This window comes from Catharus ustulatus, chromosome 9 (assembly GCF_009819885.2).
Source record: "Catharus ustulatus isolate bCatUst1 chromosome 9, bCatUst1.pri.v2, whole genome shotgun sequence".
Lineage (NCBI taxonomy): Eukaryota > Metazoa > Chordata > Aves > Passeriformes > Turdidae > Catharus > Catharus ustulatus.
In genome coordinates this window covers 22367124-22391609 of record NC_046229.1, presented here as the reverse complement: position 1 = coordinate 22391609, position 24486 = coordinate 22367124, and the positions used below count along the sequence as shown (strand labels likewise).

The window sequence follows — 24486 nt, the reverse complement described above, 5'->3', positions numbered from 1 at the left end:
GCAGCTGCCCTTTGCTGTAGCTGCACTGCCAGTGTTCTCACACGTTTCAGCAAAATGCTGTGCACCTGATCCTTGGTTAGGAGGGGTAATTTTGAATCACGGGTGTTTCCAATTTATGATTTAATTCATCACTGTAAAAGTAAAGTTGTTCTGCTTTTCCTGTGATGCTTTATACAGCTGATAATTATCAACACAAAATTACGAACTCTAAGTAAAGGCAGTGACAGCAAAGGTTTGCTCAGCATTGCCCTTACATCTGCTTTCTGCAGCCTTGGTGGTTGGCTAGGCTGAAAGACAAGAAAATCAACCGTGGCTCACATGACAGGAGTTGAGAGAAGCTCGTGTATGGTGGTGTCATCAAGAAAGTGTTAAATGGGTCATCACAGGCACAGGTGCCATTCATCTCTGTAATAATTTGTGAAGAACATTATTTTTTCTTGGTCAGCTCCTGTAAATCTTCTTTCAAGCTTATGAAAACTGGCCTGACAGGAGGAGGATGTTGATGGTTGCGTTAGTAGAGGTGTAATGACCTTGAGGATGGGAAGTGAAAAAAGCTCCTGATACTGAGGTAAAATTCAGTGGTGCCCTGCTGCTTTCTGATTTTTGTTTCTGATCTAATGCACAATTTTATTATTATTTTATTATTCCAAACCCATCACTTAGTAGTACGAGGCCCTTGACAAGATACAATCACCAGAACAAGATTTACTTCAAATTCTTAGGCAGATTGTTATTGATTGGGAGAGTCAAACACTGCTTTGTAAAAGGGCTGTGCTGTCCTTACTTTTTCGGAGCCCCTGCCATGTATTTGCTGTCCTATAGAGCAAGCGCCTGGGAAAAGCAGCATGGTGAGCAGGTCCTCATCAACCGATCAGCATTCCTGCACAATCTTCTCCCATCCTACTGCTGAACTCTTTCAACTCAGAAAACATTTTCAAAACACTTTTAGCTGTACCCATCTAAAGTCCATAGATGAGGTATGTGTGGTCTGTACCATTTCCAAAAGGCATGTTATCCAAATAGGGTATCAGAATTCTATGTAAGAACAAACCCATCAGCCCTGGTGGCCTCTCAAGGTGCAGACAGGTGCACCTTCAGAGAAAGGTGCAACAGGACCGGGATGCAGCCAGAAGGAAGGCAGGCAGGCTCTTTTGTTCTTTGGAATAACTCCCCATGTTTCTCTTCAGTCTTTGTTTTCTCCACCATTTTCAAGACAGGGAGAGAGGGGATGGCTCCCTGGAGGGCCACGTGGACTGCACAAGTGGCAAATGTGTGAGAACTGCCTGCCACACCATCCCATTGAATGTGCATACGCTTTACACCAGAGGATTTGTAGACTGTAGAAGAGGGAAAACAATTGTCTGTATGGCTTCAAAAAACTTGAACAAAACCCATGTGGCATTTCAGACATAAGTCCAGTGTTAAACACTGGAAAAAATGGCCAACTTTCTGTCAAGGCTTAAAATTTGACAAAATGTTCTGCTGGAACCCCCACCTTTTCTGATTAGCAAAGGAAGGATAAATATTGTAGTGTTTTCTGAGACCTGTTTTTAAACTTTTAAAACTTGAAGTTTGTGATTGATGATGCCTGGCTAATGTTTGAGTGCTGCAAGCAATGATGGTGCAGTTACGGAGAACTATGGAAAGATTAGTCAATAACAGTCTTCTGTCCTTTTCAATTATTTACAAATAATCCATGAGATGCATAAAGCTAAAATAGTATATTTTAATATGCAAACCCTGTTAAGTAGTCTGTATATGTATCCTAGCTGGCACTTTCCAGCTGGATGCTTTCAGTGTATTCTTGTATGCCCCAAACTGTACCCAAGAAAAGATGAAAAGATGGATAATGTCCCATTATCCAACACCTGTTTTTTCACCTGGGACAAAGAGCCTTGCACTGAAGCTCACAACAACTGAATTAATCCAAAACCCACCACCAGTAAAATGAGTAAAAAGATTTTAAAATTGAAAATGTTGGAAATAAGTGAACTTCAGTGAAATTGCTTCTGATGAGAACGATATGAGAATATAAAGGCATGCAGTTAACTTTACTTAAGGTGGTTTTATGGTTTCCAGTTGAGAGTTTCAAACTGGCACAGTGCAGAGGATAATGCTCATTACTAAGGAAGCTGTATTTTGTCACCATCCATTGCTGTCAGTAGGAGTCCTGTTGCCTAACACAGGACACACTAATTACAGTGGAAGATCATGTTTTAAGTCCTGTTGATGCAAAGTCAAACACTAGCTCTTGGGCATAAAATATATACGATGAGTCACTTCCAATTTCCTTTTAGTTATTAAGGTGTATCTTTTTAAAAAATCAAAGCCACTGCTTAAGACGACAAAAAGCTTCTGAAAATAAAAGATTTTATTTTCAAAAGGCTTATCCCACTTTTTCAGGAAAGTGGGGTTTTCAGCTGCAAACGGTTGGCAAAAATTTACCCCAGAGATTAGTGAGGGAAGCTGCAATGCTTGAACCCCTTAAACCTGTTAATTAATGTGTCTGGAAGTCTGAATCAAGCCTTGTGAAGTGAGACACCTTGCTAGGATACTTCTGCAGGCTATCCCTACAGTATGCATACTACTTGGCAGCTCCATATGGTCAAGGAAGCCAAGAGGCACGCCAGTCTGCAAGCCTGTGTTAAAAACAGAGGAGGAAAACAACACATGTAAAAGAAGTTGCTTTAGCAGTTAGAAAATTGCTTTCTGTGCTTTTTCCCCTCCTGCATCTATGCACATTGCAGTTTTTAGCGAATGAGGGCTTTTGTGTAGTTGTTTGCTATTCCTTTTTATTTATTTTTTACCATCCCCCTACCCCCAATCACTTGTAAATGTCACCCACAAGTAGCTCTGTTTCTAGTTTACACTGGAGGAAAGCGTCTTATGAGCAGGTATAGCTGGTAAAAATCAAATTGATGAGTTAAAATGTGGCTCGTGACAGTTTTACAGATAAAAATCTAAAATGCACCAAGATGTTGGAAAGACACGGCACGTACATGTAAGAAAGTGCTCCTTTCATCATAATGGTGTCTTCTTTTAGAGGTTTTACAACTACTTAGCTATAAAAATTCTCTCTGGGCTGAAGCCTGACATAAAACATCCATGATATAGTACAAGATCTTGCTTGTAGTAAATACAATTAAAATTCATTCACACCCTTTTCTTTCCTCCCTTTTTTTTGTTCCTGAATTCCACATAAACAATCTGCCTAAAGACTAGAAGATAAGAAATAAGACCATTTTCCAGAAAATATAACACAGCAAACATCAAAGCCACATGAAATCACTTATGCACGTTGCCAAGTCAGCTCAATGCCAAACATATTTGTGTCCTTAGCTATATTTGTACTTGTAGACCAAGATGATGTTACCAGAAGTGACCTGTGAAAACACAAATTTCTATACCTAAAATGTGTGCAACAGCCATTGTTTCTACGAGTAAACTAGGTACAGAGCTACCCCTATTTTTTAGCTAGGGAGATTAGCATTCCAGTGTACACGGGGATCTTCATCTCATCACTCAACAGCCTTAATAGTATCTGGGATTATTTTTTATTTTCATATTCAACCAGTACTTCTATGCCTTGAAACAAGTCAAGAAATATTTGGATTAACAGATTTCTCATCTGGTTTTAGCTATTCTGAAATAGGTATGTTATTTTATGTACTGGAAATGGCAGTTTTGGCAAAACGGTATCAGTATTAAAAAAAGTAAAGCGGCAGTGGTACTCACACTAAAATTGACCAGCTCCCACAGATTCAGCCCTTTCTAAATTCTGTGTGTAAAAATAAATGACAGGTTTTCATTCTCACATAATGAGATGGGTAATTTCCATACTTTGTCAAGAGGGATTGCTAATGCCTGTGCGTATTTCTCCCCCTCTGCTTCCCAGTGTAAAGCAGAAGGGATGGAAGTGCAGACTATTGTCTCAGTTTGTACATTTATTTTTTCTTGAATGAATGAAGGTGATTTGGATTGTATAAGACTGGATGTTTTATAAGTAACATAAATGTCTAAATGCTAAAATCATTACTTGAGAGTCAACTTACTGATTTCTTCCTTCTCAAAGGACTCTGGGGAGCCCACTAACCAGAATGGTTGTCCTGATGGTACACTAGGTTGGTAGAACTCTCAGCTGAGTTCACTTGGCTTTGTTTCAACAAGATGCTTACAAATGGAAATTTTAATATATGAAAGTGCCTCAGGAACTTGCATTTGGTTCCCAGTGATTCTTAGGTTTTACAAAGTACAAGCTCTGCAAGAAAAAGACATGAAACTCTGGGGTTCAGAGATGTACAGGTACTAAATGAAGATGGAAAAAAATGTTTATCCAGGTAATTTGGACAAACCTGAGCAGCATAAAACTATCTCTGCTCAGTTCTGCAAGTAAATCCAAAATTCACATCCTGACACTTGTCTACCACAGTGGGAAGAAATATAATATCATGCTCTTGTACAGTGTCCTCAGCCTGGAAAGGCTGATGCTGCACAGCTCCCTTGGGACCGCAGGGCATCGTGCCCCTGACCAAAATGTGTGAAAGCAAACCGAGGGGGTGATGCTGCAGTGCTGCTGCTGCAGCGCTGCTCCTCCCGGCTGTCTGCGTGACACCGGCAGGTTGGCAAGCAAAGGTCACCCTGCTGAAAGGAGGATTTACCATCCTGGAAAAAATTCTCAGTTCAGGCTTTCTAGCAAAGAAGAAATGGGGTCAGCCAGCTCTGCCTGCCATCAGCCCAGGAGGGATGTGCTGTCCTGCCCTGGCCGAGGAGTGCCAGCTGGGGTGTGCTGCTGTGCTGCACCCCAGCACGTTTGGGCAGGAGTCTCCCTGCAGTGAGCCACGGGCTCCAGAGCACCTCTGCCTCCCCAGCAGCAGTTCAAACAACGATGGGTCCAGAAAATATTTTATTTATAAAGTAGTATTATTTTACTTCCCTAAAGGTGCTGCTGAGGGGATGTTTCTGGTCCGCATTGACAGCAAGCCATTCACGTTCACCATGGATATCTGGGTATTTATTTTATAGTGGAAAATACTTACTTCTTTATAAAATTGGTGTTGCTGATTCCATACTTGAGCAAGGCCAAACTCCAAGTTCCCACAGAGTACTTGGGTATCTCCCCCCATGCACCCACCTTGGTGTTTTGAGGGGCTAGGGAGGAGGGAGCAGCAGGGAGAGGGAAGAGCTCAGGTATTTTTAAGAACCTCATCCAGAAAGCCACAATCTCCCCCGGCATGGTTCCTTGCTTTTTCAGATCAATTTTTATTAAAATAACTGTCTAAAAATGTCTACTATTCTCAGCTAATTTCAGAGGAAAAACAAACCAAACTAGAAGAACAAGTAGCAAATGGAATAAAGGCAATGCTACAAACAGCTGCTCTTACAAACTGTATTTATATAACGTAAATCTCCTTAAAACGATGCTCTTCTACACATACTAGTGACATGTGCCTTAAAACTGCAACTGAAAGTATGTAGAAACTGTTGATTTTGTTTAGGGAACCCTGTTTTACCCTCATGTATTTTTAACTGAAGTTTTGAAGTACTTTGTGGGCGTGCTTTTGTTTTGTTTCGGGCTTGAAAACATTCCAGTACCCAAAGCGTAACTGAGGAGCGGAAAAAAAATAAGCAACTGGACAGAGTATTGTTAATGATTTACTAGAGCATCTTGATGTGTGATAATTAATAAAATGCAAATCTGTTTTACTGTCAATCCTCAGTTTTGATTTATGAGCAATTACTAATTTTTAGATTGCTTCCAGATGGAAGAAAACAGATTTTTATCAAACTATTTTTTTTATTCCTGCTGTCATTAAGAATACCTGTTTTTTAAAATCTTGTAGGAAACCAAGGAGTCCTTTCCTGCAAGGAGCCTTTGCAGAGTGTGCAGCAGGTGCTGTCAGAGGCACAGGTAGGCTGGTGGGTGGCGGTGCCCAACAGGAGGGAGATGGGGGACAGAAGGGACAGTCTGCGTCCCTAGGGGACAGAAGGGACAGTCTGTGCCCCTTGTGTCCCTGGGAGACAGTCTCAGCAGTGAGGCCTGAGCTGTCCTGCCCTGTTGGGGACAGGCCAACAGGTAGGGACTGAAGCTCACAGGTCTCAGAGCGTTAGAAATGAAATGAAATATTTAGTAATTTAGGAGGAGGCACCAAAATAAACAGCCTGCTCCCTGAAGGGTGAGGTGCTCTCCTACAATGACAAAGTGCCAGCTGTAATAATTGTATGTGCCCAAAGAGTTCGATGAGTGCAGATGTTGCAAATAAATCTGCATTAACTTTGAGTTGTACATACTTTAAAAATATACAACTATGAAAATGCGCTTTAAACAAGACAGCAGCAATAGCTTCATCTTTAACTTCTTGTTCCCATTCTACCCCATGCTATCTAGTAAGATTATACAGATAGAATTTAGAATCCTTTATTTTTATTCAAATTTAGCCCATAAAAAAGCTTTTTTCTTAACAGCATGTCTTAATGATACTGCACAACACTGTTTTAAGATGCCTCACTTGAGAACATATGTATGAATGCCAAAATGCTTTCAAAAATAATTTTTGTTTCACATTGTGATTTATCCATTACTCAGAAAAGTATCTGTTCATTTAATTATTTCAGTAAACATAATACTGGTATCACTATCTGTGCTACACAGTATTTCCCCCTTTTTAAGGAATATGAGCCTACTTGTAATTAAAGGAATGCTATATTAATGATACTGAAAGTCTCAGAGGGAAAAATGTAATGTCCACCTCATAATATTATGCCAGAATTATATGTGCAGAATATTTTTAATAATCTTTGTTTCTTAATTTAGTTTTGAGTGGTTATGAAATACAGAGCACTCAAGGGCTCAAATTTCTACTGTCTTCAGCATTTCTGCTCTATAAATTGTACAAATGCACAGGACTCCCATCCACAGGCTCCTTTTCAAGCTTCTGTTTAACCTCTGAGGGAAATAAGCTGCAGGCAACTATAATTGATAATTTCATCAAATTTTAGCTGTTGGGATGGTGTTATGATGTCTAGGTCTAAACACAAACAGAAAATTATATTTTCATGTTGCCATTTGAACTGCAAAAGCAGGTCGGTAAGGTAAACCCGTCTCTAGTTTGCAAATTACAGCAACAGCCACTAGGAGTCTCCTGGTCAAATTGATGATGAATTTGCTCAGTAATCGTGGCTCAGGTTTGAATGCAAGCCCCATGCTAAAGGCTGGATTTCAGCAGAGGGGCCAGTCCACGTGCAGGGCAGGTGGGACTGGGGTGACAGGGTCCCTGAGCTGTGAGCAGCATCATCAGGCTCCTGACACTTGTGCCAGGGATATAGCTGGCACATGTTTTAGAAGGAAAGCCAGAAGCCACCTATACACTGTTCTGGTAGAGCAAAAGATGGTGATGGTTGTGAGAAGTCAGATTTGTTTCTCTTTATGACTGGACAGAGTATTGTGGAATTGTTCTTACAAAGAGGAAAGCAGATTTCACCAACTGTTAGTTACTCCCAGGGATTTCAAGCAGATTTGTTTTGCACTGAGATGCTGCAGGCCACCAGAACTAGCACCACCAGGGTACTTCAAAACTTGCTTAGTGTCTCTGCACAGTGAAACCTGCAGTTCAAACCTGAAAATGTGTATAGCTTCTTTCTCTTCTCCTCTCTCCTCCCAGGCCATCCATGTACAAGCATATGACACCAGACACACTCAGCAATGCCAAATGCTCCAAGCTCATAAATTACAGACCTGCAGGAAGGGGTCACGCTGGCTCAAACACTGCGCTGTTCAGTCCAAGTCTGTGACTGACAAAAGATGTCCAAATTTCCTCAAAGGAATACCACAGAAAGCAGTCATGCACCTTCTGCCAGCGTTTGTACCTCACTCTGAAACACTAGAGATTTGCTTTAAAATGGACAGGGAAGCCAGAGGTGACCAGTGAACCCTTCCCGACACTGCTGGATATCCCACAGGCAGGAGGAGTGCTGATTATTCTGGAAGGATGCTCTCACATCCTCCTTACAGATACATGCAACTCCACATCCATCTAGAAACTGTAAGTGTCCACTGCTCTTAGCCACTTATTTGTTTATAAGTTTTGGGGGTTTTTTTGTATCTCTCCTCTTGAGCAAAAATCCTTTCCAAGCTGTACAAATCCTGAAAGACTTTAAATCTGATGAGATTTTAAACAAATAATAATTTGGAAGGCTATTTATTTGACTTCTGCTTTTTGAGCTCCTTGGTTTCATTTTCAAACTTTTCCCTGCAACCAGGAGGACTGAGGAAATAAAGATGATGTTTTAAATGAAAGCTGAGAATCTCACATAATCATAATTGTAGGACTCCAGGGGTTTGAGGTTTCAGGATAATCTCATGAGCTGTCAATATTGAATGTCACCAGAAACGATAATGTTATTCTCGGAATAGATGTCTAAAAGCAACTGTGGGATAGTTTTTCTGTTGCATGCTCCCCATAATACCTACAAATGCTGCTCTGGGGGGACACCACAAAGATACCTGCAAGTGGTGAGCTGCCAAATGCTGTCTTTAGCTGCCAACTAGGGCTGTTATATTTTGCAACGAATTTACATATGCAAAGACTCCTGTTATTCAGTCTGTCAACTAAACAAGCTCGCTAAGTACAAATTCATCATGGGCTCATAAGAACATTTAATACCATGGGGAATATGCAGAAATAAGTAGGGGGCCAATTTAACCACCCATCTCCTCTGTATTGTATGCTTGCACACATTGCAATTCATGGCTGCTTTGTATGTTATTGCAGATTATTATCAGCTACTCTCACAGACTGCCTTAGATTCTACCATAATCTCCCAGCAGGACTTGAATGAAATTCTCAGTCTGGTTTGTTTCAAGGATCTAATCTATATTACACTGAAGGCTGACAGAGACTCAACAGCTAGTACCTTAGTCCATTTGGTGAACAGAAAATTAGTAAGCCTGATGAGGGAACTGACATGCAAATGAAACAGGAGGCTGCTTCAACCTCCTTGTCATCCTGCAGAAGCAGACTTGGCTGATACCCTTGCTTATTATTAGACTAGCTGAAAAGACCCTGTTCTTCTCCAAGTCAGTGTTAACCTGATTTCAATAACAAAACAGTGGTACAGTTTAGCAGGCACATAGCGAGTACTTGCAAGAAAACCAAGCATTTGTCTAAGCCAGTTTGGCACTTCCCCATGCTGAAAAGAAACCTTTGCATCTTTGTCACTTCAAATTTGGGATTTTTTAGCACAAGAACATGCCTAACACGAAAGAACTCTTTTTTTCCACTGCCCACTTTCTCCAAGTATGTCAGTGCTATCTTCTTAACTCATTTTCTAAAACTAAAAGTGAACACAAAAATAAGAGATCTCTAAAATGCCAAAGGCTCAGTCCTACAAAATATATAAATCCTCATTTTGAAGGAAGTATCTAATTCCCTCAGGTATCTATAGTACAGATAGCCATGAAGCATTTTTAGGGATGAGAATGCTCTGCTGTGAGCCATGGGCAGCTCCTTAGCAACATTAAATATTTCTGTGATTTTCCTTATGTTTCAAGCCAAGTCAAGCCATTACCAATGCATATCTAAATATAGTGTGTATGTACAATCTACATCTATCCTGGAAACAAATTCCACAGTTTATCATGTAAGAGTCAGTCACTCTACACCTGTGTAGCTAAATACAGACTCTCATTCTGTGTGCTCTCTCTCCCTCTTCCCCAGTTGCTCCTTTTTCCCTGCTTCTCATGTGAAGATTCTGGTGGCCATCTGCATCTCACAGGCTTGAGCTGCAAGTGAGCTCCAGCTGTAACCTCAGGTCACTGCCAAGCAAACTTTCATCCCACATCACAGCACTGATGACCTGGTGTGGTCAAATGTTTTCCTGGCACCATTTTTAACACTTAATCAAAATGTCTTTTGTTTGCCTGGCTGTTTTATGTTTAAAGTTGTTGTACTAACTAGAGTGCATACTGATAACAAAGACCTCCAGAAATGTACATAATTACTTAAGATAGGAACTGCTGCAATGTTTATCTGCACTAAAAAGAAGCAACAGGTTTTAATGGGCAGGTTTGTTTGTTTTGTTTTATTAAAAGAACAACTTTCTGCATTACATGATGAGTTACTAAATATTATTGAGTGCTAAATCACAGCTATTACTATTCAGAGGAAAGAAATGTATTTCAAGATGAAGGACAAAAGCCAGTAAGACAATATTATGTGGGGCATGTGACTTCCATTTGTTTTTAAACAGTGGCTGCTTGAAGCTGCTTGGAGGTTTAGAGTGTCAAAGACATGTCAGCAGAGATGGATTAGTGGGCAGAGAGCAAGTGGCGCAGTCAAAGGTTCATAGTGAATGTAATTTATTCATGTAGCTCTGCAATTTATCACGTGGCTATTACCATAATGTACGTGGAAAGCAGCTGCATGCGTGCAAATAATGCCTAAATGTATGTGTGGTTGGATCTGAACTCCTTACAGAACAGTAGTGGTGGAAAATGATGCCACAAGGCATTTAAAATCAAATTTCCTTCCTGTGGGGATGCTGTCACCCAGCAATGATGATTTGTACACAGGCAAACAAATATCTTGCAGACTTTTCTCAGTTGTGATAACCTCACTCACCAAAACTCATTGGTTTTTCAAACCTAAATAATGTAGGTAATGTGGTACATGTTTCCAGTGCTGTATTGCCAGATGTAAGTGTGCATGTTTTGTTTCTAGTCAAGGAACTCAAGCTCTTCCGCTCACTATTTAACAGAAATATTCAATGGCAAAGAAAAGAAATCCTCTGTGTGAGGACAAGTTAGGTACAAGTTAAAGATCTCCTTTAACTGAAGAAACTTCTTACAGTGTGATCTGTCAAACACTTGATATACACACATAAATATATGTATGTGTGCATATACATACACAGTGTCTGCCTGGTTTCTTACATCTATGCATTTACTTGAAAAGCCAAACATTTCCAAACCCAGCCTATTTTAGCACTGTGTAAAATAAGGAGCTTTGGTCTCTCTTAGTTTGCTTGAATGCCTACAGTTTCAGATAGGAAGAAAGCTAGAGTAGTTGCTAGAGCTTGGAGGTGTTTTTAGCTACACTGTCCATACACACCTGCTGCAGCTCCTTGGGGAGCTGGGAGAACTTCAACAGCCCAACACCCATCACCATTTTTTAAGCTTTTAGTAATTTGAGTTCAGTTGGTCTCCTGTTTGGAAATTATGCTTAATTATGCTGTGCTATGATGCATTAAACTGATTTTAGTGGAATTGGTTCACTCAAATCTTTCTTGATCAGGCGAAGGCCACCCCAGGTATGGGTTAGTGCAATATGAGTTTTATGTTGGTTTCTTTTGATACATTAAAAGTTGCTGTAGAGAGACTGAATTCAGATAAAGTCAAGTTACGTCCCATAAGCAGAACAACTCATTGCTCAGCTTAATGTACTGCTTAGAGTTTTGTACAGCAGAACCTTTCACATTTGGATTATGATGCAGGTTTTCTTGGATAATTTCATGTGCAGTCTAGGGCTTCTATTTTTGAAGCCATCTATCACAAATATATCCCTCCTAATTAAACAAAATGAAAAGCTTGCCTTACCATTGCACAGAAAGTCTCAGGAGGATCTCCACATGTTATGTCTGGGGGATCTAGAGTCACTTTTACATATTTGATCATGTCTCTGGCTTCTGGCTGGCAGGCCATGTAATCCCATACTTTTCCTTCTTCTGTGTAAATCTGAGTCTTACACACGTCATAGTGTCCCCACACAGAAGGGTAGTGCTGCATCACGGAGGATACAGTAACCCAGAGGGCATGAAGTGACAGGAATCTTGACAAATACATTTCTAAATCCTTTGATGTCAGCTTCGTAAGGATGCTCAGCGCTGACGTACGTGCAGTCTAGAGATTATATGTACATATATATGTATATATTTATAAAACAGGTTCCAATTCAAACGTGAAGCATTAGGATAGGATGTTTTTTTCACTATGTTTAAAGACTTTGGTAGAAGCCACCCAGGCCCTGATGACAGCCTTTCACAGCCATGCAGCGCTTGTCCTTCGTCTTATAACTTATCTGTCAGGGCTTCTTGTAAAAAATGTCCAACAGCAGATAATAATTTGTGAAGTTGCAGGTCTTCTGCTACGCTGTCGATAACCCTGAGTGATCCTCTGTGTCAGGGCTTGCAGGGGATGCCTGGACACACTGATAAATCAGTATCCGAAGGAAGAAGGTGAGTCTCTATAGGCTGGTGTCTGTTTCCCATCAATCATCCTTTTCTTCTGGCACCAGCACCCTTTTAGAAACAATAAAAATTAGAGTTATTGTTCAAGAATCAATCCATTACAAAATATACGATATGTTGACATTTTGGAGGTTTGATGCAATATAAAGCAAATTGGTACAATATGGATAACCTTTACTGTGGGTTCCGTGCTCGAATGAAGAAACTACCAAAATCACTCACAGTGGAAAGTATTTTGACATGAAGGATTTAACTGTACTCTAACAAAGACAGATTTATAATGTTCCAAGTGAGTTAGAGGTTCCTGCTTCCAAAACTGTGTTCTCACCCCAGCAAAACTGGAGAACAAACTACTGAACTCAGCCATGGCCCAGATGGTGCAGGCAGGCAGGGAGCAGGCAGACCAGCACTGTGGGGCAGCAGCAGCAAGGTTTTTATTAAAGTGACACAGACGTGGGCATCAGGGCTAGCAGATGCTGGTAATTTCTGGGCAAGAGAACCTCATGGAGCTCCAAAAGACTTGAATTTAAAAATGCCTTCTTTTATATTATTATTATTTTAAGAAAAATGATGATATGGCAAGTACAATTCAATTTCCTTGGTACTTCTCATTCGGATTGCAAGAGCTTTGCCTTCCCCTTTTATTTTCCTTTGAACTGTGATTTACTGACCACATTGATAACAAACTACTGAAAAAGATAATGGCTTATTTTGTAGCTTACTATAACGATGCTTTCCCCCCCTTATTTTCTTAGGTTTGAGGGTGGCTATACCTGAGTCCTCAGCACTTATTTCACAGCAGATTTATGCCCTTTCCCCTCTTCAGAAAACAACCAGAAATTCCCTCACTTGGTAGCACCAGAATCCCACAATTACAGGTATAAAATGCTAGAATGTTATCACAGCAACTTCAAACGTACATTTCCTAAATAATGTAGGAAAGAAAATCCAAACTCTGTATGAGGAGAACTGCAAAGACAGGGTAAGTACCCTAAAGAGGGCCAAGGAGAACCAGAGCTAGGAATTGCAGTGCCTTTGTGTCAGCCTGTGCCACCCGAGGTTGGAGAGTCGGGGCGCTGGGCTGTCGGCAGGAGATTTCAGCTGGATGCCGCAGCACTTCCACACCTCCTTTGTCTGGATGCTAAAATCTAGGCAGCCCCGTCGGACAGATATTGAGAAACAACCGTAAGTCGCCACTTTCTGCAGCCTACTTTGCTTCCTAGCTTTAAATTATGCCCAGTGTGGTGAGCCCTCCTACACCCCACAGCCACGGGAAGAGGTGTGTGACCTGGTAAGCTCCTTAACGTGTCACGTCGGGAATATACGTTTTCAAAACTTATCTTCAAAGCTCTTCCCAAACAGCCTCCCTATATTTAAATAATGCTTCATCTTAAACTGAGCTAAACTACAGACACCATGAAATGCCAACAGATGGTTGAATTGTGTTTCCATAGCAAAGTAATTTACAATAATTGCTGTATGGACGTAAATGCAATTTTCCATTATATTCATTTTATCAAGTGTTACCATACAACTCACATGTATTTTATCAGAATACGCAAAGAATATCTGAATTTTCCTGCACTAACAATTCTCAATTCGTTCAAACACATTTAAGCTTCAAATCTGAATTTGACACAAAAGCCAAAATAGCTGAGACCAAATTAAATCTCTTTAAGAAGCATGCTGGGTAGTACTGTTGGTTTGTAGAAACCTTACATTCTTTTTTTTTGTTTTCAGTGGGAGTGTTTGCATATTATTTTGGAATTTGGTAATTCTGAGAACACTTTCCATGTCATTCTAAAGACACTCCTTCCCTTCTATTTCCTTCCCAATGTATTTACTATTTTGAAGTATTTACTATTTTGAAGACCCCTTAGCTTAGGCTTATGGGAAACTATGTCACTATGAAAATGGGAAACAGCTCCTTGCTAGAAGAGGCCCCAAATTATTTTAAATTTATGGCAAATCAAATGCCCTTTATTGGAGATGGCTTGGTCATAGCTGGAATAAACAGTAAATATATAAATAAATGTAAGTTTTCTGTGTAGATATAAGAAGTTTTTGAGTTTAATTATCTTTAGACTGCAAGCTTGTATAGTCAGACAAAAAGAGTTTGTTTTCTTTAATATCTTCCTTTCTAGTTCTTCAGTTACCCATAACCTTTTATAACTGCTGAGACTCAGACCCTCTAATAAACAAGACTGGATAGGACTAAATAATGTGAAACAAGCCACTACCTTAACACACTGTGCTAAAATACTTCCCATATAACGAATTCTCATTAAAGTAAGCCAGTCATAATGATGGTCGTTACACAGAATTATAGACTATAACATCGATTGAATTTAGTGCACTGACAAGAAAAAAGTGCAGAGGAGTGCACGACATTTGAGCATTAGGCAGTTGTAGCCGTGTACGACAGACCTGCCTGACAAGAAGCAGCCAATTATAGCTTAAATTTCTGGCATATAACCAGTTCTGATTAATAGTTTTCCATTACATTACAGACATATTATTAATGTATTAAAAATGTCAAGCTTTGGCAAGAACTAGTGGCATGGCATGGCTCAGTTAGTCTGCAATATCTTCTTTTAATGAGCTTCCATTGATATAGAGAAAGATATTGACCAAAGCACATTAAGGATCATGTGCTGAGGGCTGCCAGGATTTTTTTCTGATGGAGCTATACAATTTGTCTTGCTTTTGTTTGTTCCTGCAGAGTCACTCGTGATATGCATTTTACATTTCAGTGCCCTATGGCTAAGGACATACCTATTCGAATTACTTTGTAAAAAAACCATTTAGAGTAACATTTATGAAGTTTACAGTTGTACCAGATGTTTAGGATGAGCCTCTAGCTGTGGGCAACACGCAGCAATAGGGCTTTTTGTCCCCTGTAACGGTTGTGCATTTGACCTTAGGGAAAGGTAATCAAACAAAGCAGGAATAACTACAGTCTGATTCCCTCTGCCCTGCCAGTCGCACACCCTGGGCGTTGGGGGCCATGGAGACGGCAAAGAGGGATCAACGTCCTTGCTGGCTGGGACGGCGAACTGCCGGGAGAACTCCAGCTGATGGAAGCAAAGCCAGAGCACACCGCTCCCGGCGTCTTCTGTGCGGGGCAGCAGCGCTGGGGCCGTGAACGTTCCCCTGTGCCACAGCCTCTGCACTATGGAGCACACCAGGAAGCACTGCTGCAAAGGCCACATCTGCTCGCTGCCTTCCCCTCGGAGCGCTGCTCCGGCTGCACTCCTTCTGGCCACAGGTGAGTGTGCCACAGCCACTGAGAAGAATGGCATGCAGCTGACCTCCAGACTGAAATCAGGCTCTGAGCACATGCATCCCTTTCCAGGTAGGGAAGTCACACCTCACACAGCCTGTTAACTCTGCAGATGGAGGAGACACCCCCTTTACAGAATAGATAAAATTCATCTTGGCAGAATCAGCACCAGGGAAGAGCTTCAGGTCTCATGAGGGGTTGTTAGCAAACACTCCTCCTCTGCCTCCTTCCATCACTGTGGAAATCCACCCCCTTCCCCAATAACACTCTCCTCACAAACCACAGAGGCTGGGTGTCTTGCATGAGGTCCCGGTGCGATCCATAGGGATGGGCTCTTGGGCCTCTCTCTCTGGCAAGCCACAGGAGCATGAAGGAGGCAATAAAACAGTGCCCACCTCCGCCACTGACCGTGCACTGGGTCGAGTGTACCCCACAGCACACCCGAGCAGGAAGAAGAGCCAGCACGGGATCCCACACTGCCTGAGGAGAACTGGCTCAAACAGCGAGGCAAGGCAAGGAGTGCCGGCTGTCACCTCCCGACAGCGGCAGCTGCACAACAGATTTTTCCAAAGGAAACATGTTTCAAGTTTGTACCCCGAACCGCTTAAGCAGATGAATGTGTCCAATCAAGCCCAAGTAAAAAGCTCCTTTGCCTTCATTCCAGTTGTTAATTATTAAAACCAGTTTAGGACATAGGAAACAATGTGTATTAGAAAACAAAACTAACCCTCATGCAATTTACATTTACTAACCTCGTGTTTTATGCCATGCTACACCTAGGTAACTTGAGAACCTAGTAAATATACAAACCAACCCCTTGTATAAAGGCAAAATCATTTATCTATTCAAAGAAGGAACCCGTATTTAACGATTTAATACACATTATTTCTGTCAATAGTTGTATGAAATGCAGTATACTTAAGCAACTGCTCTGGTGTCTTTAGCCTCAAATGCTGTTCCAATCAAAGTTTAGGTTCTATTCCTATCCAGCTTATTTAACTATTTAGCAGAAAAAGATTTCTTTGCCTCAGGAGAAATTTAAAATATCAATAGCTATTGGCTAAAGAAAACAAAATACAGCTACCAAAAACCTGCGATTTGGCACTACACTTGAAATACTTTTGGTTTTCACACATTATTCTTTGCTGACTGACACATCATACTACCACTGCCATTACTTGCCAGGTATCATCAGCTGTCAGAATATGGAGTAAAAAACATTTCAGCTATTCAAATTTTAGAGCCTTAGTACATAGCTATTTTTTTTTTCCTCTGGCATCTTTGTGGTCATAGCTTATTGCCTTAAATATCTCTGTACCTAGCCTCAATCTGTTCTGCAAGTTTTTCCTCTGGGAATTTAAGTTAGCATTTGGGGCAGTTACAGGCTTTGTTTTTGTTTTTGTTTTTTTTCAATGATTCTTCACGCTCAATAAAGTGATGCATGCTCATCACACAGTGTATCCAGGGTATAAGGCTACAGAGCTTCCAAGTTATGGTGTGAGCTGATGACTTTCTAACTGAAAGTTCTTAGGCTCAAAAAATGAACGCCTACCCATTGCTGGATATGTTCTGTACTATTGCTGTATTTTACATAAATAGCTAGAAAGTTGGTGCTGCTTATCAGTGTCAGAAGGTTGAGACAAAGTTCATAACTCCATGAGAGCACTGCCACTAACTGCTTGAAACTCTCTAGTAATCATCCTTTTAAGGTCCGGAAATATATCAGAAATCAACCTTTATTGTTTTCACATGAAAACCACAAAACGAAAAATACCCGAAACAAACTACCACCACAACAACAACAAAAACCAAGCCAGGGGAAGTTCTGCTGTGGTTTTCTTCCCTTTGACGGGCTTCCCAGGCCACAGCTTCTCATGCTCAACCGCATTGTCCTTAGGCAAGACAGTGACTTATTCCCTCTTTAAAAGCATCTCCACCGCTTGTTCCACTCACTGTCTCCGCTAACATTTCTGTAGAAGTAATGCTGGCTCCTACCACATCAGATCCGGAATGTTGAAAAGTTGATTGCAGAACAATAAAAGTATATCAATCAGAGGCCAAAACCGCACATGCACCAACTTTGAGAGTAGAAAAGCATCTGCTTTATCGCGTTTAGCTGATCTGCGCTGCTCACCGCCATGAGGGGTTTTCTTTGGGGGTTCTGTGTGAATGTTTAGAAAAGCCGCCTGCAATTTCCGAAGCGAGGGAGGAGCAGTTTCCAGGCTGGGTACCAGTGCCCGGCACGCCGCTCCTCGCCGGCGGGGCGATGCCCGGCGGGACCGCGGCTGAACGCGCTGCGGGGCGAGGGGCGCGCCCCTCCCTCCGGGCTCGCACTCCCTCCGGGCTCGCGCTGCCTCAGGGCGCTCCCACCGCCCGCGCCCCTTCACAGCTCGGCGCGGCGCGGCCCGGCCCGGTCCGAGCTCCGGCTCCCGGTTCCGAGCTCCGGCGGAGGAGGCACCGCGCAGGTACCGCCCCAGCCCGTCCCCAGCCCCGGCCCGCTCCGCTCCGCGCGGGCGGCAGGGGGCGCGCGGCCCGCGCCGATCCGCCCGCGGCCGGCGGCCCGAGCCCGGCGGGGCGACCCCCGCGCCCAGCCCCGGCACCGCACCGGGCCCGCACCGCGCAGCCCCCGCGTCCCGCGCTGCCCCGGAGCGGGGCCGGGCCCTACTCACCCTGCGGGCTCGGGCCGCCCGAGCCTCACCGCGGGGCGGCGCGGAGCCGCCGCGGGGCTGGGACGCGCTGGGGCTCCCTCGGTGGCGGCATGAAGGGCCGCGGGGAGGGCGTGAGGAGGGGGGAGATGCTCTTCCCCGAGAAAGTTTCCAGAGGGTCGCGGGGCGGCTCGGCGGGGCCGCGGCTGGCCCCAGGCACTTGTCGGCGTCGAAGTTTGGCGGGGCGCGGGCGGGCGGCCGCACTCCTCCGGCGCTCGGCGGGGCGGCGGGCGGGTCCTGCCCGCCGGGGCTCCCCGCCCGCCACCGCCGCTCAGGGCGGGGGCGGCCCCGCGCGGGGCGCCGGTGTCCGCGGCATGGAGCGCGGGGCGAGCGGAGCGCGCCCTGGCCGGGGCTGCGGCGCGGAGAGCTCCGGCGGCGCGGCGAAACTTCGGGGGGCGGCGGCGGCAGCGCCTCCTCACTTCGGAGCGACCTCGCCGCGACTGCCGGCAAGCGGGGCGGCGGCAGCTACCCCACCTCCGGGCCCGCGCAACGCGCGGCCCTAGCGCCGCCGCCGCGCCCGCCCCCCCGCCGCCGCGCTCCCCGCCCCGCCGCCCCGCGGGCGCTCCGCCGGCGCCGCCTGCCCCGCGGGGGGGGCAGCGGGACGGGACCCGCCGCTCCGGACCGAGCGGGAGCCGCCCAGCCGCCGGCCGGGCTGTGGCCGCTCCCCGCCCGCTGGAGTAGCCTTAATTTTCCCGTGTTATTTCGGCTTCAGCCTGGTAAGGCACAGGCGGAGGTGCTGTCCGTGCTGCTGCTGTCCGAGCCCCGAGCCCGGCGGGCTGACCCAGCGCCCCGCCGCAGCCGCGCTTGGCTGCAGGGTCAGGGCAGCGTCCCGCCCGGCTCGCCCGAGGGTCCCTCCGCAGTGCCGGGCACGCCGGGGAAGCGCCGCTTCGTCCTCTCCCTACAGCACCGAAGTGCCGCCGACACAGGGAGGGAGCGCGACTTGTCCTGTTGTGGTGCTGCTGTGACCGCCCGCCCCGCGCCGGCCCTTCGGGGCTCCTGAAAGACGCGAACACCCCGTCTCCGCGTTCTGCTGTGCTTTCTCCTTCACTCCTGCACGCCCTCTACTTCTGTCGCTTAAAGGAAAGGCGCACGCACTTCTCCCTTTTAGATTTCTCCAAGCTACAAAACCGTATCTAAAACTAATGACTAGCGAGTCCCGTGCAGGAATTGCGCTTACTCCTGGCAACTACCTGGTTACTGAATTTGACCGACTGCAGCTGCCAGCGCTGGGCAGTGGGACACTGGCTGCATTGTGAACGCTCAGAAGCTGCGTTTATCGTTTGTTTGCGTGTTTTGCATGTTAAGAGGTGTTAAATGTATTTATGTAGGCAACAGTGCCGTTATATTTTGTTGACAAAATTTGGCGTTTTGCACTGCCAGTAGGTAACCAGATGAAATGAGGCAGGGGATTTCTGGAAGAGTAAGAAATTTGTTCTCTATTTGAACCATGGAATTTGGTAGGTTGTGGAAATAACTGGCAGGAGCCATTAGGAAGGACAGTTTTCTTCTTTCCCTTAAACCAGGTAACCCAACAAAGTAAAAAAAAGATGCCACCTAGTTCCTCCCAGGTTTTGTTTCCCTGTGTGGGCAGTGGTGTTGTTTTGGCCTTTCCATTCATTCTCTGGAATCTCTGGCCGTACGTGCAGGTACCACATTCATGGAAAAGTTCTCTGTATGGGAAAGCCAGGAATGATCAAAGGGGTGGGAAAAAATCAGCTTCGGGGATTTTCAATCCCCAGAAGCAATTCTTGCTTTGTTTTCAGCCTCCAGGTCCCTGAGGTGGTACAAAAGGATAGAAGATGAAAATCAGTAATTTTTTCTTCCCACTTGAACTGGAAGCATGTCAGGCGTCGATGCTCCACAGGACCTTTTGTAAAGAAGAGGGGCAGAGTTTCACCGCTGTTGGAAGAAAAGGGTTGTTTTCCTAATTGCTAGACAGATGGTGGGCTGTACAGCAACGTGCAGGAGACTGCACACACTGAGCCAAGTCGCTGCAGTGGCACATGCAGAGGGACCAGCCCTGCTGCCTGTGACAGCTGTGGGGTTCCTCTGCCTCGTGGTGCTCCAGGTGTGGTGCCTTTGTCTCTGGGCCAGGCTGGATCGGCTGTCCGCAGGTGCTGCAAGGGGAGTGGTTTGGGAGCACTGGAGGAGTGTTGTCTTGCTTTAGACTTGAATTCGGAGAGGATGCCTTCTTTCCAAGTGTGGAGAATGTGGCTCTTCATGTCACAGCAATGTCACTGGCAATGGTGTACTTGGAGAGCTGAGCCGGGTGTGCCATACACAGCCATACACACCTGCTCTGCACCTTGTGCTGCTCCGGACACATGCCCTAAACCTCACCTCCAGGGATGTGTTGGAAGTTTTCTCTCCTCTGTGCAGAATCTTTGGCCTCTCTCCTGAGACCCTTATTTGCCTGATGGGACTAGTTGGCCACAAAGATTAAAAGCAGGACTGAGTCATCTGATACATCAAATATCGTTAACTTCTTCATGCTAATGGTATTGGCCTCTTTTGCATCAAAGCCAGAGCATCTGGTTTGAGTGCAATGTCACCAAGTCTGAGATTAGATGTGCCTTACTGGTAAAAATGATGGCCAAAAATCAAGTCTAGTCTGAGAATGTAGCCAAACTTTACAGCCAAATTTTAAGCTCATGAGAAAAAAGGGAGCTGATTTAAATTCTTTGTAAAAGGCTGTTGAAAGGATAGAAAAGCAGATGGAATTCAGCAGCTAGAGATTTATCTGTGTTGTTTTTCTTCTTTTTAGAGTCATAAGCTGGAGTTAAAAGGACAAGAGACAGTGCTTTTATAACCAAACTGAAAATACTGTGCCAATACCTGTATTACATTTCTGACAGCTCTTTTAGCAGTGAGTAATGATCGTTCACATGTAAATGAACTGGGCAGCTCGCTGTCACAGCACCTTGAGACTGGACTTTAGCATGATTCCTAAAGCAGATTTGATATGTAGACAGAAGATAAGATTAACCAAAGTTTGAAAGGAATATTTAAAAACACTGCAGGTCCCACTGCAGGATTAGAAATTGACTAAAATGAAGATTTAGCCAGTTGTAAAATACCAAAGGATGGAAAGTCACAACACTGGGAAAGTGTTATCTTGAAAGTGCTTCCAGCAGTATTTCGTATGTCTTCTCAGTAATAGCTGGCACTGGCCCCTAACAGAGTCAGGGAAGGGATTAATTTTTGATTACTGGCCTGAACATGGGTGTACCTATGCCTATTAGGACACTCCTTGCTACAAGGCATAATTTATACTAGAAGCAGCATAAATTGCTGGTACAGAAGTGATATCGCTGATTGCAAAATTTCTGTGAAACACCAGCTGAACTGCAAGTTTTTAACCAAGTCCTAAATCTAAACAAGCTTTGCATGTTTTCAAGCTGTGGTTTGGCTATTTAGTGCATCCCCTCATGTGCCATTATGAATCTTTTATTACTTGCTGTAGTCCAAGTTGACCTCTAATGATACAGCAGAATTATTTTATTAGTGCCTTTCCCCACAGCAGAGTACTGCTGCAATGAGCAGTAGCAGAGTACCTGGCTTTGCCTGAAGTAGCAGCTGTCCCTGGAAATGGATCCAGAGACACAGGGAGCTTCCCTGCCTGGAGCTCAGTGTTTCAGCATGGTGATGGCTGAGGGCCACAGTGAAAAATGCAGGTGCGATGTGATGCAGTGGCTGGGGCCTGACCTCAGAACTGAGAGGCTGATCATGGTGGGGGCAGGACACTCTCTCCTGGCAGGACAGAGGGGAGGAGGCAGTGGGTGCAGCTGCTGGGGCTGAGTGGTGGCAGGGAGGGTCCTGCTATGCAGAGAGCATCTACGTGCTTCTGCACATCTCTGCTCTGCAGAACCACTGCTCCATGTACTGTTCTGCTCCTTCATCACACTGCATATGTATTTCTGACCTCTTTTGTCACCTGCTGAAGGAGTTTTTGCAGAGCAGCAAGCAAAAGGTGCAGGAGATAAGAGCAGGAGTAGTGCTAATTTGCCCCTGCCTCCCACTGCTGAGCCGAGATGGGGTAGAAATGGTAAGAAGCAGCAGATTCTCCCAGAGGCAGAGCTCGTCTGTCCACTTAATTGCTGCTTTGCCTACAGTAGTTTAACCTTCTGTAAAATCAATTGGTTGTCTAGAATTTGAGTCTTGTTCTGGGCTTCCATCTTTAGTGCCTCCAATGCTTACAGCAAAATGATTAGAAAATTGTATTTAGATAAAGGACAAATCAAAAAGTTCTTAGAGTTGGAGTTGTTCAACCAGGAGAAGAGAATGCTCTGGAGAGACCTTATAGCACCTCCCAGTCCCCAAAGGATGCCCAACAGCAAGAGACTAGAAGAAAGATGTTTTGCAAGGGTATGTAGTCATATGGAAAGGGGAAATTCCTTTAAACTGAAAGAAGATAGATTTAAAATAAGTATTAGGAAGAAATCTTTTATTCTGAGGGTGCTGAGGCATGGGAACACGAGGCTCAAAGAAGTGGTAGATGCCCCCTTCTGGAAGTGTTCAAGGAGGAAGTGCATGGTGCTCTGAGCAACCTCTTTTAGGTTGTTAGCAATGGTGTTCCTGTCCATGTCAGCAGGATTGGAACTAGAAACCAGCTCTGGACTTTGAAGGATTCTATGATTTGTACAGGCAGGGGACAAATCCTGACCTCTGTTCAGTGAAGCAGTGAATACACAGACATCCCTATGTAGTGTTTTGACACTGCTCAAGCTTCAATGTAGCTCAAGGGCAGAGGACAGGGAGGCTACTGAAAAAAATTGTCATCTCTTGCTCTGAAACCTCCATTGCAGTAATTTGTGAGAGGTTTTCTCTGAGCAGGCTGGGTGACAGAACAAAAAATGCTGGCAGCCACAAGTGCCTTGTATAGAGCACAGCTGCCATCACAGCACTCTGCACCATAGACCCAGTTTAGCTGGCCTGGGACGTGCTAATGGGGAAAGGTCTGTGGAGGCACACCCCTGAGTAAGGTAATCTGGGCAGCCAGCTGGGAGTATGATGTTACACTGACAAACACTACATCAAGAGATATGAGAGTCATCCTACTCCTGCCTCCATTTCCATACAGCTTGATAATGACTTTTTCCCCTTAGAGGGTAAGGAGATCTTTCCCAATGATGCTTCAGGCTGAGAGCTTCTCTGATCAGGACATTGGGATCTGAAATCTTGAAATAGTGTAGGTATGAAATCTGGGAGAAAGAGTACCTCATCAGCAGCGTTTTTCATTTGGCTGGGACTGTTTCCTGCTAGCAGGCTGTGGGACCCCATTACTCTTTCCTCGGGTCTGGGGTAGAAAATGGACCATTTCATGTCTCCGGGGAGCAGTGTGTTTGTAATTCCCATGGAGCTCCCCAGGGAATGCAGGCAAAGAATTTCCATGAGATGAGCCCTCCGTGAGAAGGCAAAGTCAGTTATTTTTTATACAAGGTGTTGTTCTTAGGTATTGTACTTGTTGATTCAGAGATGCATGTAAATTACAGCCTGGATTGCCACTTGCAGAATGAAAAATGTTTTGTTCTAATAATAAATACTGAATCTCTGCTGTTCCCATTTACATAACATACATGACACAATGTGTAAATCCTCAACAATATTTTTTCAGAATTTAGCAGCTTGTTTTTCTGCAAACATAAACATTTATTTTTGGTGTTAATAATTAATAATATGCCACATGCACATAGTAAATGCGAAATCTAATCTTGTATAGACGTAAATGTATCTGCCAAAGTGGTCTTTCTGTGCTGTAAATGAGTCTCACAAAGTGGCAGCATGCGTTCTGTTTTCAATCACTATTTTTTTGTTTTGTGAACAGATATGTCATTAAATGAAATGTTTTCCTCTGCAATTAACAAATACTTCACACTTTTAAAAAAAGAAAAGAAAAATAGTTGATAATTATTTTAAAAGTGACAGGGCTAATAGAAAAATCTTTGCAGCTGTATCCTAAACAAAATACAGACAGAAATGTAGAAAATCCCGGCAAAGGAGGGAAGATCAGATGTGAGAGTATCAATCCTTTTCTGCAGTGAATAGAAGGAAATGACCTGCTTGGTGTCAAAGTCGCTCGTGCAGTTGGACAGACAATGGCTTGATGCTGTGCAGAACACGATACTGGAGTGGTGCAGGGTAGCAAATAGAGGTACACTCATCTTTCATTTACTGATTCCTCCCTCCAGAGTCCAGTATTTTTAGGTTTCATCACTTCCTAGAAGCCAGCAGTAGCAGAGAACCCTCCTGACAAAGCCT

At 44.1% G+C, this 24486-nt stretch overlaps 1 protein-coding gene across 12 annotated transcripts in view; it reads right to left on the bottom strand.

The window, feature by feature from the left end:
• The window catches only part of NTNG1 (netrin G1), a 150532-nt gene extending 132103 nt beyond the window's left edge, over window positions 1-18429 (bottom strand). For 8 of the 12 annotated variants that reach the window (XM_033068148.2, XM_033068152.2, XM_033068153.2 and 5 more), the window contains exons 1-2: window positions 18193-18429; window positions 11591-12291 (exon numbers count right to left, since the gene is read on the bottom strand). In XM_033068148.2, the coding sequence (XP_032924039.1) occupies window positions 11591-11836 (246 nt within the window). In that variant the 5' untranslated portion in view covers window positions 11837-12291; window positions 18193-18429. Of the gene's footprint in view, window positions 1-11590; window positions 12292-17518; window positions 17800-18192 lie in introns of those variants that run through there. The other 4 variants (XM_033068159.2, XM_033068160.2, XM_033068149.2 and 1 more) reach the window with 3 other exon arrangements.
• Window positions 18430-24486: the final 6057 nt, after the last annotated feature.